General features: G+C 39.0%; 1 protein-coding gene across 5 annotated transcripts in view; it reads right to left on the bottom strand.

The window, feature by feature from the left end:
* Window positions 1-10,097: 10,097 nt before the first annotated feature.
* Window positions 10,098-21,379, bottom strand: part of Lhfpl1 (LHFPL tetraspan subfamily member 1) — a 72,831-nt gene continuing 61,549 nt past the window's right edge. For 4 of the 5 annotated variants that reach the window (XM_008841572.2, XM_029567593.1, XM_029567594.1 and 1 more), the window contains one exon: window positions 10,098-11,065. In XM_008841572.2, coding sequence (XP_008839794.1) covers window positions 10,884-11,065 — 182 coding nt within the window. In that variant the 3' untranslated portion in view covers window positions 10,098-10,883. Of the gene's footprint in view, window positions 11,066-18,442; window positions 18,570-21,379 lie in introns of all 5 variants that reach the window. The other variant, XR_003850873.1, reaches the window with a different exon arrangement.

The following is a 21,379-nucleotide window of genomic DNA, read 5'->3' as shown; positions in this document are numbered from 1 at the left end:
AAAGAAACTTTGATTTATATATATGAGTGTTATACCTGCATATGTGTAAGTCCACATGTGTCATGCAGTACCTGCAGAGGACAGAAGATGGCATCTTATAGTGTGGAACAGCAGTTATGGTCAGTTTTTATCCACAGTATGGGTGCTAGCATTTAAACCCGGGTCATCTGCAAGAACAGCCGGTTCTCTTAACCGTTAAGCCATCTCTCCAGTTTCTCATTTTCCTTTTAAACCCATTGAATCGAAATTTGATACTCATACACTCTTTGGTATGTGGCCATCCACCAGAGTATAGTCAGCCTATCAGGGGCCATACTATTAAAGAAAGCTATTTTCCCTCTCCTAGAAGCTAACGATTGCCAGTAGCTCTTCAGCTAGAGGCAGGACTTTGTCCCTATCTTCCCTTACCATGCTGGAATTTTGTCTAGATTGAGCTTTTGCAGGTCTTGTGCATACTGTCACAACCACTGTGATTTCACGTATCTGACTGCCTTGTTGTGTCTAGATAGTAGTGTTTCATTGTTGTCATTGACTGCCTCTGGCTCTTACAGTATTTCTATTCTATCTTCCTTGATGAGCCCTGAACTTTGGGAGGAGGACGTGTGATGTAGATGTCCCACTTATGAACACTTTGGAGTCTTTTATTCTCTGCATGCTGACCAGTTGTGAATCTCTGTATTAATCATCATCAGAAATTTCTATATTTTAACATAGTCAAGCACATTGGTCTTCAAATATAAAGCTTGTAACTTTTGTGTGTTATTTGGAAATTCTTTTCTATTTACAGTTATAAAAGCATTTTCTTTTTATTTAGTTATTTATTTGTATGTGTACTTGCTTATTTATGTGTTCCTGTGTTTGTGTGCATATATGCATGTGTGTTCTTGTGAATGGAGTTTAGAAGTCTTGATATCAAGTGTATCCCTTTCATTACTTCTCACCCTATGTTTTGAGATAGGGTCTCTTCTTGAACGTGGAAACCATGCATTCAGCTAGACTGGCTTGTCAGTGAGCTTCAGGGATCCTCCTGCTTTTATCTCCCTAGCACTGAGATTACTGGAGCATGCTACTATGCCCAACTTTTGCATGAGCGCTTTGAAACTGAATTCAGGACCTCATGCTCTTTCACCAAACACTTTATTAGCTTGTGTATACTGTCACAACCACTGTGGGTTTATATAACTATCTTACTAACCTCCTATAATTGTATTTTCTTATATTATCTTTTTACCCTTTGGACTACTTTATATATGTCATTAATTGGTGGAACTCATCATCATTGTCTCAAGTAAAATAATCCATACTGAAAAAGACAATTATCTAGTGTTTTCTCTCATATGTGGGATAGAAAATACACACACATACACACATACACACATACACACAATATAGAAGTAGAAGAAAAATTAATTAGGAGTGGCATGAATACTAGAAGGCAGGGTGGGGGACAAGAAAGGGTAATGGGGGAAAAGACAAGTATTATATTTTCTCTTATTAATCTCTCTGGAGCTGAGATTTTTATAAATGGGTATGTTATGGATATAATTTTATTCCACTTTCCAAAGGGACAACATATTTCCAGTACCATTAGTTGATTTTTCTATCTTTCCCTCACCAATTTAAACTATTTGTGTCATATATCTAGTTTCCTGTAATCATGAATCTCTTTCCTGATTCTCTACTCTCTGCATCTATTTGTTTACCCTGGGTCACTATCATTCCTGTTAATCATTATTGCTTTAAGTTGTCTTGATATATGAATACAAATGTGGAGATTAGCATGTAAATTACATGAAACAATGAAGAGTATTTATCGAAACTACACTGCATTTACAATCCAGGTGTAGCTGCAGAGGCATTATCCTGGCTCTTACCGGTGAAATCATGTGACTCCTCCTCTGTTCTGCTATTCAGATTGTGTGTTTGTGAATTTTTATTTTTTTCAGCCCTATCCTTATTATTATTTCCTTTTCTCATGCCATTCAACTATATTTTATAAGTTTTGTTGTATCTTTTGTAAGATTTATTTTTAGGTATTTTCTGGATGCTATTGTGGAAAAAATGTTATTCCTTGATTTCTTCCTATTTGGATTACAATGTTTCTAAAATTGTATTATTTAGCATATTTGATGAAGGCTAGAGAGATATCCTTTATCAGGGCAGAATAGTCTGAGTCCAACCTCACTAGGACATTTTTTATCACTCCTGTCTTAAGGTGGTAGTAGTACAGATAAGAGAAATAGGCAGATAAGAAGTAAATCTTGAAAGTAGAATTGATAGACTTGCGTTTGGATTGGACACAGGAGAAAAAAAAAAATAAAAGAATCAGGACTCCTTCCTAGTCTTTTTTAAAGAATTTCATGCATACATATAAACGCTTTAGTGAAATCTACACCATATTCCCTCCCTTCCAAACCCCACTACCATTTTAGCCTCGTAACTTCGTGTGTTTTTTCTTTTCTTTTTTTCTTTTTTAAACCACAGAGTACACTTAGTACTGCCGGTTATAGCATGGGTATAGGACCACCTGCTGGAGAATGGGTAGCCTTTCAGGAACCACATTCCTGAGGAAAACTTATTACCCCTCCCCAACAACCACCAATTTCCATAGCTTCTCAGGTGGGGGTAGGACTTCATGATTCAGCCCCTATCCATTCTACGGTTTGGACTGGTGTTATCTTGTGCAGGTCTTTTGCGTGCAGTCACATGCAGAAACTGCAATTTCCTGTGTTCAACAGCCCTATCATGTCAGACAGAGACTTTTCCTACAGCTATCCACTACCTCTGGCTCTTACAATCATTTTCCCCCTCTTCCACAATTATCCCTGAGCCTTGGGATTTTGTGTGTGATGTAGATATCCAAATTAGAACTAAGTACTCCATAGGATCTTATTTCTTGATCAATGACCAATTTTGGTCTTTGTAATAATCATGGTATACTACATAAAGAAACTTCTCTGATGAGAGATGAGAAATGCATTAAACTAGGCTTATAACAGTGAGTCATCAGGAGTTGTTTGAATACTGTGTTCATTTAGCAGAATAATTGTAATAGATTCTCCCTAGGGTTTATGATTTATCTAGCCACAGGTTCTTAGTGCAGTTAATAGTACCTGGCATGAGTTTCATTTCAATCCAAGCAGAAAGTAGTTGGTTTCTCTGATAGCATTTGTGCCAATATTGTACCAGTGGGCATATCTAACTGTCCTAGTTTGTTTCTTCATTGCTGTGACAAAATACCCTGACCAATACCAACTCGGAGAGGAAAGGGTTTATTCAGCTTACATCTCTCAGGTCACAGTTCATCAGGGAGGCCAAGGTAGGAACTCAAGGCAGGAACTGAACCGGGAGGCACGAGCTGGAGCACAGGCCATGGAGGAACACGGTTACTGGCTAACGCCCATGGCCATACTCAACCTGCTTTCTTATACAACGTAGGCCTACCTGCCCAGGGGTGGCACCACCCACAGTGGGATGGACCCTCCCCACAGTGAAATGGGCCCTTCCACCTCCTCAACAATCAAGAAGATGCCCCACAGACATGGCCACAGGCCAGTCCAATGGAGGCAATTCCCTAATCGAGGCTCCCCCAACCCAGGTGTGTCAAGTTGACACTAAATCCATCCAGCACACTAACCAAGCCAGTCATTATTGTAGCTCACAGTATGCATAGCTGGGTAAGACGATTGATGTCTTTTGTCCCTCATCTACATGCATAGAACCTTCTGGTACTATGAAAACTAACCAATAGTGATAAAGTTTCTAGATTGGCACCAGCTTCATTTCTCCATGTCCTTTGACTCAGATATATGATGTCTTTGGCAATAGGGTCTTTCAATCAAATTCTAGAGAGTAACCAAAAGCAATGGCAATAACCTATAATGTTTAGGGGGCTATGGGACCCCACTGACCAATAACTCAATAGGTGATAACCCATACGGGCCAATGAACTTTTTAACTGATAGCTTATAGCATCTCCCCTCCCCCATCTTTTTTTCAGGAGCAACTAGTTGACGGAGTGAGGGAAAAAACTAATAACCTCCTTTGGCACATGTTAATATGACTGTGTCTAAATGATGACCTCATCAGCATGTATATAAGACTTCCTGGAGGAGATTTTTATAGACCAAGAAGAATCATGTGCCCTTGAACATTTCAATGTAAATGCTGAATGGAGTCAAGGGGTGTAGCTCAATAACACAGTGTATAATTATCATGTGCATGTCCCTGAATGAAATCCCCAGCACCTCAGAAAAGAGGTGAAATAAAGATATAGGAGCCAGAGAAGAATCATACCACAAGCTATCCTGGAAGATGAGGAGAGGATGGTGCCATTCATTAACTAACATAATGCTAATTAGAAAACAGCTTTAGGGAGGAACATCTGGATCTCTGTTGTGGACACGTGGAATTTGGCAAACATACTAGCTATTCAAATGGATGTGTGGAGTTCATAGTTGGAAATATTAGTCTGGAATTTACAGAAGGTTGTCCTAAAGACAAGAGTGTGCACATCAACTGTATTTTATTCAATGTTTCTCATTCATGGCTGCACATTAAATTCATGGTTCCTGGGACTGATACAATTCCAGGTGAAAAATTCTTTTTAGAGATGCTGGAGGTCATAACAGTCAATAACAGCATATGGTTACAGAATTTAGAAACTCAGAGAGGTTGAGCAACCTACCATAGCATACACAGCTAAGAAAAATTTGAGCTATGATTCAAACCTTGATATGTCTGAGTACACAGCCTGAACTATCTTCACTTTCCCATGTAACCTAAATAGGGCAGTGTTTTAGCACAAAAGATACAAAGAGATATGGTGGAAATAATGTCAAACTGCCCCAAATACGATTTTAGTGGGTTAGAACAGGGGAAACACTGTTTCTATGAATGGATTCTGATAGTAACCTGTTACTTTATCCAATTTTATTCCTCTTGAACATTTTATGTTTCCCTTCTTCAATTGTCACTGCCTTTTAATAAGTAGAGGTACTACATAAAAAGGAGGCAATACCAGAGAAGTGGCCACTTATGTGGAGAGTGGCCTCCATATTCTCCCCTCCCAAGTACTGATTTCCAGGACTTCCTTTCAGAAAGAGGAAGAGCTAGACTATAGCACTGCAGTCAAAAACAAGTATTTTGTCTCCTACTTCTGCCTCCTCACATATCAGCAACTCTGTATAATGAAAATCTAAATCATCTGTGTGTACACATAGCAACTGTTTATTTGCTGTTAGCTTTGAGGGCTCAGTGGGCGTTTGATGCATTTAGAGAAGAGATCAACCCTGAGAGCACCTAATCTCATAAGTACACAAACAGAAAATTGAAGCTGAAAATGCTTCTCTCTATATCTGAGGCAAAGGCCACCGATAAATATCCTTGAACTCTACCCCCCTCCAGCTCCAATATATATTATCAAATCAGGGACATAGGGCAGAGATGATGCCTTGGAAGGATTCTGCCTCCTGTGTACCAAGAAAGCTTACTAGGCCTGATTGGGGATTGATTGTGAATTCTAAAAATGGCACACCTTTTTGCCCTGAAGTCGCCAAGTAGGATGCCTTCCACCTCCTATAAAATGTATTTACTTTTAGCTTCCCTGAAATTTCCATTTTTTCTTATCTCCTGGCTGCCTTGGGACCAAAATCAGTCTGGAAACTTCTCCACATTAGCACTGCTACTAATGAATGATGAATTAGAGAGTGGATGCTAGACTCTGAAGAAAATATTTGCTGTGATTTATACATGATTTTTTCCCAACCAATCAAGGAAGTAGGAATTTAAGAAGTTAGTCTTAGTAGAAAACTCCCTGGATCTTTATGGCTACTACCCCTGGAATGGATTAATGTCGTTCTCCTGTAGCCTCTTTGCCATTTCACTGAGAACAAGTTGTTGTAAAAATCCAAGCCTAAGCTTTGACCTGTATCAAGACATAATCTTTAACTTTCACTATAGCCATCCACATAGATGTAATATAGTCAAGAAAGTCTTTACCAGAACTGAACCAATGCAAGCACCATGATCTTGACCTAGTTCTATAACTGTGAACTAGACAAAGATATTTCTTTCACAAGGACCCTGGCTCAGGAATTTTGTCATAGAGACAAACCATTGACTTTATCACTGTAACATTCTGAAACTTCAGACCCTTCCTGATAGTGTAACTTATTTGAAACTTTATAAGCCTCTTCTTTCCAGAAGATTTCTTATTTCCTTATCCCACCAGAGATGTTGCTCATCTGGCCAAGATTTCATATTGTCACCTATTCTTATAAAACTTAGAAATCCTTTTCCAAGGGGCCAAAGGATTTCCATTTTGGTCTGTGACAGTTGATCTATATGCTCACTGCCTAGAAGACACTAGAAACTGTAAATTAATGGAAGCATCCTGGGACAAATGGTAATAAAGGATGACATTAGTGAGAGGGTGTGTATCAAGACAGATCTGACTAATCTAAAATTTGTCCCACATATATGAAAATTTCTGCGATCTGGAAACAAGGGCATTTCAACTGGATAGTTGCTGCTCATCTCATCTGGCCTTCTTTTAGGAAAGAAGGGTCCCACTAAATGAGCTCTCAGAAACATTCAAGGTAGTTTGTTTGACCATTCACAGGCTGTCTCCAACCTACCTTGCGTTTGGACTCTTGAGACCAGCCTTCTACCCTGATTGTCCCTACCCTCACCTTGCCTAAGACTAGCCGTCTTCTCTGACAAGTGTATCGTACACCACTAATTAAAGAGGTCTCTTTCTGCAACAGATGGAGGCTATTACAGAGTTCCGCAACTGGACACACACAGGGAATATACGTCTGAGAGATGCTCAGTCTTAGGTGGCACATCTACAGTAGAATCTCTAAACCTAAGGCTCATAGAACATAATAGAACAGGGAATGGAGAGAATATTAGTGAATCCCTCAACTCTCACCAGAGAAGCTTCCTTATACAACAAAATGTGATGCCCACAGAAGGCCACAACTGGCTGTTTAACAGAATAAGAGACAGCCAAATGTGTGTCCTAGGATAGGACTCCTACATTAAACCTTACCACCCGTGGTTCAGGGACCACTGAAGAAGAGGGGGAAGAAAGATAGTAAGAGTCAGGCTTGGTCCATGAATACAGGGAAACAGAGGCTATTGGGGCACTGGAAGCCTGTTCATGTGAACTTGCAGCAATGGTGGCACAAGACCTATGCCAACTCAGACAAGGGCCCAACCTGGATCAAGGGAAATGGGTGGTGGGCCTCAGTCATAGCCTGGAAACTTTTGGCAACTGATTGCTGCTGGATGAGGGAGAGTAGATCTTTGAGATCTCTAGATAGGCTGACTAGACTCCAGTGGATGAACTCACACCTAAGGACATCTGGATACAAATACTTGACTACATAGGAATTAACATATATGACAGAATACAGGAGGTTCAGTGGACGGGGGAGCTAATAGGTGATATAGATTGGGGAGGGTGTCTAAATTTGATTACTTGCTACTGTATGAAATGCACAAAAACTCAATAAAAATATTAAAGGAAAAAAAAAAACCATTCAAGTTAGACCAGATGAGTAGCCTTTCACCGCTTATGGTGTCCTCGAGGTGAAAAAGATCTCAGAGTCAGAAAGGACTTGTGTTTTGGCACCCAACTTACCCCAGTAGGTAGGGAGCATTAAGGTGAGCCAATCGTGGGACAAATTATGCAGTCTCTGAGGTCCTCCTTTCACTCATTCTACCTGAAACCTGACCCATGATTCTTTCTTCTACACACAATAGCACCTACTCTAGGAAACAGAGCAAAGAAAATTAGGCTATCTTAACATTTATGCCAAAACAAGAATTGACTGGAATGCAGTCAGATACAGGAAAGGAGGATTTAAATTAAAGCAGAAAATTGGGTTATGTCCCTCTTTGAATATAAGCTTGTATAGGGCTGGTTACTTCATAAAGATAAAAGTTCCTTTAAAACTTTCCCCTTTCCCTAGAACTCAGGTAGAATCATCCATCCTCTACCTACAACTAATTACTATGAAAAGAAAGTCATTCAAAACATTTTTTTCAAATTAGTCCCTACCTTTTAGCTCTCTCCTGTAGCACTCTAGACTAGAATGCAGCTACTTTGCTGTGTTTAGGTATCTGGGCCTGAAAGAGTAGCCAAACATATATTTTTCAGAGGCACCGTGAAAGGTAATGATAGTTTGGTAGTCTATAAGAACTCATTGAGCTATTATTTTCCATTTACCTTCACATCACCAAGCACCATTCTTTGCCCTCCCCTACCATGCTTTATACCAAAGAAGGTTGGTTTCAATGGACCGTAGCAAAAATTTCTTTGCCATCTGGCATCTGCTGTGTCTGGCTAATGGTGAGTGCTGGAGGAACATCAGAGTGAGATATATCTATCATCTGTGTAATTGTTTACTGTGCTACATTTGGGTAGAGGCCACAACAATCAAGGAGCCTCTCTTCGACTACTACAGTTATTACAGTGTTCCAATAATTTCTTCCCTTTGTTCCTTCAGTCTTAGATATTCTGCCTACTGATGCCTTTTCTGCTCCAACATTGTCACTTCTCATTTTACACTTGTTTCAATACTCACTCTGTCCCTATGATTTTGCTTATACTGCTCCTGTGCAATTTTTACCTTTTTTATTTTTCATTTTTATTTTATGTGTCTGAGTCTTATATCTGCATGTATGTAAGTGCAGCCATGTCATGCAATGTCCAGGAGGAAAAAGAGGTTATTGGATCCCCTGGAACTTCAGTTAAGGACAGCTGTTAGATACCATGTGGATTCTGGGATTTATATCCAGGTCGTCTTCAAGAGTAGCCAGTACTCTTAACTGCTGTGCCATCTCTCCAACCCCAATTTTTACCATTCTGATTAGCTAGCCCTATTCATGACTCATGCCCATTGTGTTGGTTTGAATCAGAATGTCCCCCAAAGGCTCAAACATTTGAACACTTGGTCGCCCATTGGTGGTGCTGTTTGGGGGTGGTTTAAGAATTATGTCCTAACTGGAGGAAGCATGTCACTGAGGACAGGCTTTGAGAGCTCACAGCTTGGCTCCACTTGCAGTTTCCCCTCTCAGTTTGAAGATGTGAACTCCTAGCATTCAACTCCTGCCACATGTGTGTTGCTTGCTACCGTGCATCCCCATTATGATGGACTCTTATCCCCCTAGTAGCATAAGCCCAAAGAAACTCTTCCTTCTGTAAATTGCCTTGGTCATGTTGTTTTATCAAAGCAACAAAGAAGTAATGAATACACCCATCTTGGTTATTCCCTTGTCTCAAAAACTTTTCCATGAGCCCTCAAGCCACCATGATAGATTTGTAGCTATTCTATGATTGTTTAGGTTTCCATCGTCACCTTCCTAGCATTTAATATGCTCACAATTATTACTGATGTACCTGTTAATAACTGATTAGTATACCTTTTGGGATGAGAAGCTGTGTATTCATCATTTAACCCTATTACTTGGTATACAATGTGAACTATTTGAGAAATGTTTCCTAAATTTATTTAAATGAATTAATTGACTATAAATGGAGCATATGGTTGAATTCACTTATATGCATAAGGTAAATATAAGACCTTGACTCTTTGTGAGATGGCTCATCAAGCCAGTTTTGTCTGTTTTTTCCCTCTAGGAGGGCTGCACCAAATGCATGCTGGCATGATTAAGAATAGAAACAGATGAGCTGGACTTTTGGATCACGGGCCCTCCCCAATCCCTAAAGCTGGAGTTATGGAACAACAGAACTGCCCTGAATTAACTGAGGGAAGCAATGAGACTAATTTTTCCCCAGGAGACAACAAGTTCTTCTGCACCATCCGTCAGCCTTGATCACAGATGGGATGGAGGCCAGGCCTAAAAATATTTTAGCTGTAGGTGACATCAGGGCTGTGTACTTTCATGTCTAACTCACCCCAGATGGAGGCAATATCATTTGATGAGAAGTCATTAAAACAGGCAGAGAAACTTCTATCACCCTAGAGGTGACTACAGGGGCAAAATGTCACAGCAGATTTCTTAGTCAGTTATAATGAGGTCTGATAAAAATTTCAATAAGGATCCAGCAAAACATCTTTGTCATCACTGTGATTTTGTATTTATTGAACGACTAACAAATATTATACTCAGAATATTTGATAAAGAGCATTTCTGTATCTTAAGAGATTAGGGAATACTTGTCACTATATTTTGATGTCAGTCACCCAGAAAGAACAAAAAATCAACTCCTATAAATGTTCTAAAGCACAATGTGGAAGGGAACCCAGAATATATACAAGCAAACTTCGTTAATGTTTTCTCCAGTAGGATGTATCCTTCTGCCAAGCTTTCCCATGACTGAAAAGAAAAACAGGAAAAGGTATAAGCCTGAGAAAGGCACACAAAAATTGAGCTGTGGTATCCCAGATGTGTTTGGGGATGGGCAATAAATGCTAGGGGGAGAGCTATGTAAATGAATTGGTAGGAACCAGCACTGTGCATCTCCTAGTACTTCTGAGTACAACTGTTTTTAAATCAGCCTTCAGGCTTTAAATTAAGTTGGAAATAAAAGTTATAGAACTCTAAGGAGCTTCTTGGTTATACAGATATCTTTTAATTAAGGATATTATTTTGCAGAAAGCAACAAACTGTGACTTCGGTGGTCAATGAAAACTTTTGTTGGGTGAATGCTTGAGTGAATCATTGCTCTAGATGAATTTTGTAAATAACCATGAACCTATTGCTTTCTTGGAAGTGAAAATGAACAAGTGGTTAAAAAGCATGCAAACCCTAGACTAGATTACTAGCAGCAGGTGCCTTGGCCTAGTTCCTCTTTTCAGGACTCCTTTCCCTCACTTTCCAGCCCTTTGCAGTTAATTTTCTTTCAAAGCTTAAGGCTTAAGGCAGTGGTCAAGCTCCATGGCATACGAATTGGTGTTTCTCATGATGCTCTCCACCAACATGGCAGGCTTGGGATTTCTTCCAGCAAAGCAAGAGAGCCAGGTGCAGATCAACATGGCTACAGCTGCTCCTCCTCCGGCGCAGTAATAGGCCCAGCCAAGCTGACAGGTACCTGTGGAAACAGGGATAGAGACACAAACACTGATTTGTCTTCTCATATATCCTTTTGATAAAAAACTATAGAAATTAAATCTGTAAGCATAGTCTTGATACATCCTCTTTGTGATAGGATGGTTAATGTAAAAACTGGGAGTAGTGATGTAAGCTGGGTTTCTTCTTTCCTCCTTTCCTCCTTCGGTGATAGCTAGTCTCAGCTTTAGCAAGACATTATAAAATTATAATATTTTCCTATTAGAGTGGTAGTCTGGGATTTTGTGGGTGGTCACACTGTAGTAATTTGAATTGCAGTGATTACAAGAACAAGTTTATAGATCATCAACATTTTAGTAAGTTTTTACATATTTATTTTATTGATTATCATAGAAACTCCATGAGATATGTGTTCTTTTGAAATTATTTTTATTTTTATGTGTATGAGTCTTTTTTCCTGCATTTATATAATGGCAATCATATGTTCATTGTCTATGGAGACCAGAAGAGGGTGTCCACTCCCCTTAGAGCTGGAGTGATAGAATGATATTAGCTGTCATGTGGGTACTGGAAACCAAACCTAGATCCTCTGCAAGAGCAGCTGCTGCTCTGAACCATGGAGCCATCTCTCCAGTCCCTTCCTTCCTTCTTTCCTTCCTTCTTTCTGTTCTTCTTTCCTTCCTTTCTTTTAAAGTAGAGGTCGTTATTCTTGTTATCTTATAAAAGATGTGGCAACCAAGGCATAAACTGTGAATATAGCTAGAAAATGGTAGGGTTTGAATGTGAACCCTTTTTAATGCTAATTCGCAAGTTCTATATATTTAATCAATGAGATATACGGCCACATATGATTTTCTTCTTCAAAAAAAGCTTTATTTCCTAGTTGTCAGAAGATTAGGCAGACAAAATTAAATCCTTTCCATCTTACTATATGTCTCTGTTCTAACCTGGCCTTTTAACACTTAGAAAAAAGTATATATAGAAAGAAAAGGGAAGGTTCTAAGAGGGTAGTTTTAATTTGAAAGGTAAAGAGAAATGTCACTTGCACAAACACATCCACTTCACCTCCTATCGTTTTGTTAAAAGTAGGTTCATTTGTTTAACAACTTTAAGGTTTTAGTAAAATTTCAGAAAACATTAATGCCCAGAGAAAGATTAGCTGCTGTTTTATGAGGTATCAGACTCACTAACTGCTAAAATAAATGCTTCAGCAAACAGTACTCCAGAAGTTGTGGTAGGTGTATAATTATATAAAATTGCAGCAAAGTCCTGAGGAGACCGAGAGGCAGTAATCTTTAGCTACCTTCCAGTCCTGCAGAAAGTTAGTGTGATTGCATCAAGTCAGGGTTGCCAAGACTGACACTTATTGCAATTTATATTTTAAAGACTACATTAAGTCAAATAACTGATTGTTTTTGTTCAAATGGTACCAAGTGAATCTTATTTTTTCACATTTAAAAAGAATTAGATTATGTGCCATGGAAAGAGTAAAAGATGGCCTCAAGATACATTGTTTTTTTTTTCTGTTCAAGTCATCTAATTTATACTAAATTTCCCACCTCAATAGTCTTTCTACTACCAAGTCATCACTCATGCTGGCTCTACTGTCCCAAAACACCTTCTCTCCTCTTGTATACTGATTCATGTCTTCCATAGAATAGTTATTCAGGATTTAGTGCCTGATGGAAGCCTTCCTTGATTCACTATAGTGGGCTGAAGTCATCCCAACCAAGTAGATATATAGGAATTTACCTGTGCATCTCATACATGGCTAGATCTGTTGGGAAACATTGGGAGGAAAATTTGTGTTTCATATCCTTTTTTCTCACACATCTTACCTTCACAGTAGAGGTGGTTTGGCTTCCTTTTTGCTGATATTTCATATGCTTTGTCCATAGTGGGTACCATTTTAATATACAGAATCTGAACTAATAATAGTACTTTGAAGCTTGGTGTTCTTGCATTTTCAAACTTCAACACAGAACATTTTTGTCTAAATTTTCAATTGAAGTTGAAAATGCAACTGAAGTAGTATTCTATTGACTTCTGACATCTCCTATGGCCTCTTTAGTATAAAGCCTATACATGTTGTGTTCCTCTGCCTAAAATGCTTCTTTCAGGTACATATATGTATACACTGGCCATCACACTCTGCTTAGTCAATGTTTAATCATTCTTAAGAGTTCCTTACTTCCTCTCTGAACTTCCGCTTGCTTACTTATGTCATAGCCCTCATGAGAAGCTCTGTTATTACCATCCTTCTTTCCTTTTGTGCTTAAATATCCAGCTCCTTACTGCCAAGTGCCATGTGCCAGTCATTCCAATGAGCCAATACTCAACAATCACAATCACAATCAAAACCAGAAGAAAATAGCCATCAAAGTCTCAGTGAGAAAGGACACAGGATTTTAACACTTAAATTTTTAAGTAGCATACAATATAATGAGAATCATATGTATCGTTATATTTTATTCTAATTTGTCACCATGCTCCGTTGCCCTTCCTGTTGCCCCTGACTCAAGAAGGGACAGGTTTTTATTTGTTTTATTTTGAAATTATTTTTATTGAATTTTTGTGGTTTCCATACAATATGTTTTGACTGTTTCAGATTCTGTCCCCTTTCTGCACCTCCTCTTATTGAGAGCCTATGGTATTTAATTGGTAAGAGACATTTTTGATAGTGAAATCTCCTTAAAGAAAGGAAAGCAGCCATCTCTAAAGTGGCTTCAACAGGAAAAGCAATGGTGAAATGTGCAAAGATATTTGGCCGTCAGTTTTGAAATCAGCAGCAAATATTTCTATACCACTTGCTATTTTATCATTCTATAGACATGAGATGAGAGAGAGAAAGAAAGAGATAATTTTCACTAATACATTTATTCACTCAGAGCAAATGCTTTGGCATTATAGTGAAAACCAGAGATGGGTAAACCTTCTGAAATCGTTGGGAAGAAAATTTAAACTTCGTTCTATCCATTTCACAGACTGAAATATAAATTTCAGAAATAAACCTTAGGAATTATCTCAGATGAAGAGTGGTAAAGGCAGGGATCCAGACTATTTCATTAAAGCCCAGTCTGGTATTATGTCCTCTAATAGTGCTCTCATGCCTAACCTCAATCCCTCACAAATTTACCTCTTATATGACCCTTCACTGATAGCTCTAAAAAGGAGACCACTGAATCAATTTGCATCAAACTCCCAGTGAGCCTTCCCTCTAACTTCTCCAACCAAAATATTGTCATATTGCAGAACAGGCAGGAGCCATCCCTGAGGTGAATCCTTGCTAAGCAACTTCATGTCCCTCAGCATATTCCCAACCTCGTCTAGAAAGGGCATCAATTTTTTCTTTCTGTTTCTTTGACTGACCTGTTAGGTCATCTCCTCATTAGAATAGCAGGGATGTTTTTAGGTACATGCACTCTGGGACCAGGGAAAGACTTGTTTCTCTAAATGAAAAGAATATACCCATAGCATGTCATTACACCAAAGCCCTGAGAAGGAAGCTGTTGACATAGTGGATAGCTCTACTGGCTAAAAATGATATTAATAAATGCCCCAGCAACCCTTACAGAAGTCAAAATCAGTTACCAGTGATCTGAAAGGCAAAGTCAAAGTGTTCCCATTTCCATCTCGTACTTTCTGAGTTTCCTCTCACAAGCACTATGGTTAGACCACTAAAGAGCATCTAAGTCCAGTTCACTGCTGTCCAAGAAGCCGAAGAGAATGAGAAAAAATATATATATATATATATACTTTTCATTCTACACTCTCCTCACATTCCTATCAGATGTCTGTTTGCAGGAATAAAGAAGTTATGTGACTGACGTTGGACGAAAGAAAAAAAATGTATCTTTTTAGAAATATCTATCATTCCACTCTACGAATCACTGTCAGTCACTCCACCAAATGCTCAGACACTGATAAAAGGGTCCAATATGGAATGATGTAAAAACAAGAGCAAAGTCAATGAGTGAAGCTTCCTCATGCAAGAGAAGGCAATTAACACAGAAAGCCACAACTGACAAAAATGTAAAGAAGAAACTGCATAGTTCTTGTCCCTAGATAGGACTCCTATATTAAACTTCTACTACATAGGGCTCAGGGACCATTGCAGAAGATGGGGTGGAAAGGTTGTAAGAGTCAGGAGTGGTGATGACCACAAGGAAGCAAAGGTTTCCAGACTTCTGGGAACTTTCTCACATAAACTTACAGCAATGGTGATAGCATGCACAAAACCCATGCAAACTCAAACCACTCAAAAACCCAGCATAGCGGATGGTGGTGCATGCCTATAATCCCAGCACTCAGGAGGCAGAGGCAGGCAGATCTCTGTGAGTTCAAGGCCAGCCTTCTCTACATAGCGAGTTCCAGGCCAGCTGGGGATACAGGAAGACTCTCTCAAAAAAAGACCATAAAACAAAAACCCAGCATAGAACTGGGGAAACAGACAAGAAGCCCCGACCTTAACTGATCAACTATTGGCAAGTGATCACTACTGAGTGAAGGAGAGATGGCCTTCTTTAAGGGAGTGAGGCTAGATAGACTGACCAGGCTCCAGTGGATGAACTCACAATGAGGGTCATCTGGAAACACAAACTTTCCTCAATAGGCCTTAACATATATGACAAAATGTATGAGATCTGGTGGAGGGGTTATGGGAAGGTGTAAATAGGGGAGAGGGTCTAAATATGATTAAGATGTATTGTATGAAATGCACAAAAAATTGATTAAAATGTATATTGAAAAAAATACCAAAAATGTTAGACACTGTTGATAAAAGGCCCACTTAATGGAAACGAATTCATTTGTGATACTGCAAATATAGCCAAATACACAGAACTGGAAGAGAGGAAGTTACTTCTGTCACTTCCCTAGACCAGTGGAATATCTTTCTATATTCTGAATACATATCCTTACATTTACAGACAAGTGTACCTTTCACCACTCATCAAAGAAACTTCTTTTTTTAATATTTTATTATTTTTATTTTATGTGTATGAGTGTTATGCCTGCTTGTAGGTAAGTGCACTTGTGTCGTGCAATGCCTATGGAGGACAGAAGAGGCTGTCAGAACCCCTGTAACTGGAGTTATGGACAGCTGTTAGCTGCCATGTGGGTGCAGGGATTCGAACCTGGGTCTTCTGCAAGAACAGTCAGTGTTTTTAATTGCTGAGCCATCTCTCCAGCCCAAAGCGTCGTTTTTTCAAATAAACTGAGATGATTTCAAAGTTCCACAACAGATCAAATGTGTCTGTGACGTCTCCAATCCTAAGTGACACATCTATAATGAAATATCTACACTGGAGGCTCAGGGACCATCTCAGAAGACGGGGAGGAAAGAATGAATGAATGAGAGAGACAAGATACACGTTGCATTCTAGACATGATAGGGAAGCTGCACCAATGAAATCTTCACAGTATAGTAGCCTAACAAGATCTACATAATAACAAAACCAGTTGACATGCCAAGGTGGATGCAGGAAATTTCATAGGGTTCCACCTCAAAATGAGGAGCTACAGGCAAACAATGGATGCTGATGAAGGGAGAATCAGTTTTGTCTAGGCACCAACTCCCTGAGAAGTTTTATAGTCCCGAGTGGGCAAGCCCTAAACACAGTTACACATGAGCACTAATAAATGGACTCAGTGTTTTACATGTATACATTTATATATACATACATATATGTATATATTTAGATATCTTTATGTAACATGTATGTATGTATATGTAACAATAATAATCAATGAAGAGAATAAGACATTGATAGGGAGTTGGAGGTGGACTGGGATGGATGGAAATAATGCAAAGACAAAATTCATATATAAAATCCTCAAAAATAAAAAGATAATTTTTTAAAATACTCATTAAAACATGTAGAAAAGTGCAACAGACTTAAGTAAAACCCTAAATCCTATTCTTAGATGTATTGTTGATCTTTACATTCTCCTAACAAGTATTTATTGATTAGCTCTATGTATCAGCAATTTTCCTTTTTGTTTTTGACTCTGAGTTTTGATACAGGGCCTCACTATGTTGCTCAGACTGGCTTCATTCTCCTTATATAGGCTAAGCTGGCCTGGAATTTGCAATCCTCCTGCTTCTGCTTTCCAAGTGCTAGAGTTATCGGTGTGCATCATCAGTCCGAGATAATGCCTTGTATTTTGAATGCTCCAAATTCATTTGATTCTCACAATCATCATAATGATGTCTATCTATAGTGGAGGAAAGTGTGTTGCAGAAAGGCAAATGAACTGGCCACCATGAAAGCATCGGAGGAGAGGTGCCAAGGCCAAGCCTAATTTAAAGCTCAAAGCTCAAAATTTGAAACTCAATAACATACCTGTCAATTATACCAGGAGAACAGAGTTAGAGGACACAAAATACTATGGTCTAAATTTTATAGGAAACCTACAATGTGTTTAGCCAATCACATCACCTGTCTGAGTATACTGGTTAGTGTTTGTCCACTTGACACAAACTAGAGACACATGGGAAGAGGGAACCTCAATTGAGCAATTTCATACAGCAAATTCGCCTGTGCCCTTCACTGTGGGTAATTTTCTTGATTTCATTGTGATTGACGTAGGAGGGGGGCCAGTCTACTGTGGGTAATGCTATTCCTAGGCAGGATGGCCTGGGCTGTAAAAGAAAAGTACCCAAGCAACCCAGAGGAAGCAAGCCAATAAAGCAGCATTCCTACATGACCTTTATTTTAGTACCTGCCTCCAAGTTCCTTTCTTGAGTTCCTGTTTTGGCTTTCCTTGATGATGGTCTATAACCTGTAAGCAAAATAAACCCTTTCCTCCCCAAGTTGCTTTTTGGTCATGGTCTTCATCAGTTTATTATAGCAACAGAGAAGCAAATTGTAACACTGGGCACCTTGGTTTCATGTGTATACGTGTGTGAAGGACAAAATTCAACATCGGCTAGGTGTGGTGGTACATACTTTTAATCCTAGCACTTGGGAGACAGGCTGCTGTCTAGGGGGTTACAAAGACTGATTCTCAAGGGAGTCCTGTACACGAGGGCGCTAGTACAGGATAGTCCCAGCTTGGGAAGACAGAAGCATGGGGGCATCCCAGCAGAAATAATTATACATCAGCTGATCCTGTTCTCGTCACTACAATTACACCAATATAAATGAAGAATTATTTTAAATCGAAACCATTGACACCAAAATAAATCAAGACTTTCGCAGACACCGTCTCTCCTTAAACCGACTATCCTTTTTGTTTTGTTTTCCACTGGGTGGGAGGCATCTGTATAGTGCCCAAAGTACCAAACCAGTGTATGGAAGTATCACAGACAAGGGCAACAGCAAATGACTTGGTTTTCCTGAGCACAAATGGGCTCACTGTATATACAGGAAGACTGACTCCTCTCACAGACTCCTACCTCAGAGAAGGCAGGGTCAGGAGGAGACAGGAGGCCTTTTCTCAGGTGAGTCTCTGTGTGTAAGATCACGGCCAGCCTGGTCTGCATGAGGAGTTGCACGGCAGCTGAAGATACAGGGAAACCCTGTCTGAAAAAAAAAAAATTTTTAAATTGTCAACTCCGAGTGTATGCCTCAATTGCTCCGTACTGAACTTGGAGCTTGCCAATTTGGTCAGACTTAGTGGTCAATAAGCCCTAGGGATCCTCCTGTTTCTGTCTCCCCAGCACTCCTCTTTACTCAGATTTTTCACATAGCTTCAGGAAATCAAATTCAGGTTCTCATACTGACAAAGTAAGGACTTTACCAACTGAGCATCGAGCATCTCTCAATCCCCTCAATTGTCTTTTTCAGTTTGTTTATTTTTTTGTCATTTTGAGAGACAGGGTCTCCTTGTAGCCCCAGTTAGCCTGGAACTCACCATGTAGACCAAGCTGGCCTTGGTCTCACAAAGATCTGCCTGTGTGTGCCTCCTGAGTGCTGGGATTAAAGGCATGTGTCACCACCTTCTGCTAGTTTTCCTTTTATTTAAGTAGAAGTTTTACTAAAGAGATTTCTAAAATCTCTTTCCAATTCAAAGTTTCTATTGTGGTATAAAGATGATAAATACCTTAAGGCATCTCTGAGTTAAATACTTTAGGAATATTCAGGGAAAGAGGAATTATTTGTAGCTGGAAGAATTCAGGCTTAGGTAAGAATTTATGGAGAAGATGCCAATTCAACTTGGCTCATCTAGCGGAAAGTGAGTATATTAGGAACAGGGAGCAAATGCACTTGAGTGATAAAGTAGATAGTGAGTTTCAGATGTACCACATCAATCAGATGTAGGAGAAAGCACTTACAAATAATAAGCTGTTATGGACTGAATCTGGAATGTCCCCCACAGGCTCAGGTTTTAAGTGATTGTTGCTCATATTATGGTACAATTTTGAAGAATGTGGAGTCTTTAGGAGATGGGGCCTGGTTGGCAGAATTCAGTCACTAATGGTGGTATTTTGAATGTTATCACACTTGGTTTCTGTCTACTCTCTGCTTCCTGGTCCATGGCATGTCACTTCATAGCGCCTCAACCATAGACATAGCCATCCCACCATAGTTTCCCCAGCATGATAGACTGAAAATGTGAATCAAATTAAACTGTTCTTCTCTTAATTTGTTTTTGGAATTTAACTTGGTCACAGTGAGGCACAATAGCAGGAAAGAGAATGACTATGAATTTTCTTACACGCAGTGGAGAACAAAAGGCAGTTTCGTACCAAGGGATGATTTAATAAAGTTCTCTCAACCATGGAACTATTTCCATCCCAGGCAGGAAAATTCTTTTGTTTGGGGCAGGGTTGTTCAAGGTGGACGTTCTGTTCATTGTAACACACTGGCTTCTTTTTACTATATGTACGCAGTAACTTTTCCATTCTCCTACTTCAGTTTAAAAAATAAAAATAATAGGCAGTCTGTATGAGCTACCAAGTGGTTTGGCTGAATCTGCACACCTTCCCTGAGACCTGAGACAGCAAGGCACAATTTATTCCTTTTCTTTTTTCTATCTCTTTCTTTTGATGCTGACATGAACTAAGTGTGCTTCTTCTGATTCGTTGGGTTTCCTTACTTTTTCTCTAAAACCTACCTTCCTACCATTGACTGCTTGTCTAGCAGTGTCTGGACTCCATGCCTGCTTAAACAGCCTGGTTTTATTTTTCTTCTCTCTTCCATTCTCCTCCTCTAGGAAGCAGTTAAGATTTATAGCTTACTTTCTCTGGAGTATTTCTTTTAAACTCTAATGAAATTGTCCTTGAGCTTAATTTAAAAATATAGCCAAATTGATAGCTTCTGGGAGAGAGAGTCAGTTTTCTTTAAGACTGTGATACCTGGTAGGTTGACTTGGCTCCAAGGGATGAGCCTATACCCAAGGGCATTTGCAGAACACAAATCAGACTTGATAGGCCTTTAAGAAAAAAAAATAATAGTAGCAAACATGAAGTCATGGGGCATAGTGAAGTAGAGGTGTAGATGCAGGAGGTGGTCTGAATATGATAAAAAAAATTACATGAAACTCTTAAAGAATCAATAAAACATTCTTTAATATTGCCAAATATCTGTGAGGGGAGGAGTGTTGCTTCCCATTGAAAACCGCTAGAAGCACAGTTTGTCAGCCTTAAAACTGTGTATAAAATACTTGATATATATGAAGTCTACAGGAAATAATCATTAACCAGTAGCCAAGGACATTGTACACATACACATTGAAAAATACACAAAGCAGTTTCCTACAACAAAGAATGATCCAGCCCAAAATGCCAATATTATTGAGGGTGAACAACTCTCATCTAGCCAAACAGCAGATGTTTACAATTTAAATCCTCTTCAAAATGCATCTTGACAACTGAAGGATTAGCCCAACAAGATGGCATGTTCTCTTATGAGTAGTCATGCATGGTTCATTTTTGACCTAGGAAGGACCTGTCCAAGCAGGAAAGTTGGGCAACATCATGTAGAAAGATGTCACAAAGTATTGATAAAGAAACACTGATTTCATTGAAGTCAGGAGACTATAGACTTAGGAAAAACATCTTTTTTTTTTCATTACAACAGCATTGACGTATTCAATAACAATTTCCAGAGCTAAGATGCATCTCCTTCAAAATTGACTGTAAATTTTTAGGTTTACAGCTGAATTAATAAAGTTATACAATATTGTACTCAGTATAAACCCTATAAGACAAAATTAAATGAGGTTCTAACCTTTAAAAAATATCTCCATTTCATTGTTAAAATAGTTTCATAAAGAAAACTTCATTATTAATGCAATTAACACTAAGATTTTTGCACATGTGTTTCTAATCTCTATGTATCTGATTATTACTAGTCACAGTTGGTTACACTCAGATCCTTATTACCTGAGT

Source organism: Nannospalax galili, unplaced genomic scaffold (assembly GCF_000622305.1).
Source record: "Nannospalax galili isolate Female #2095 unplaced genomic scaffold, S.galili_v1.0 scaffold641, whole genome shotgun sequence".
NCBI lineage: Eukaryota > Metazoa > Chordata > Mammalia > Rodentia > Spalacidae > Nannospalax > Nannospalax galili.
Note: the sequence above shows the minus strand (reverse complement) of the source record. Positions and strands in the feature narration are given on the sequence as shown.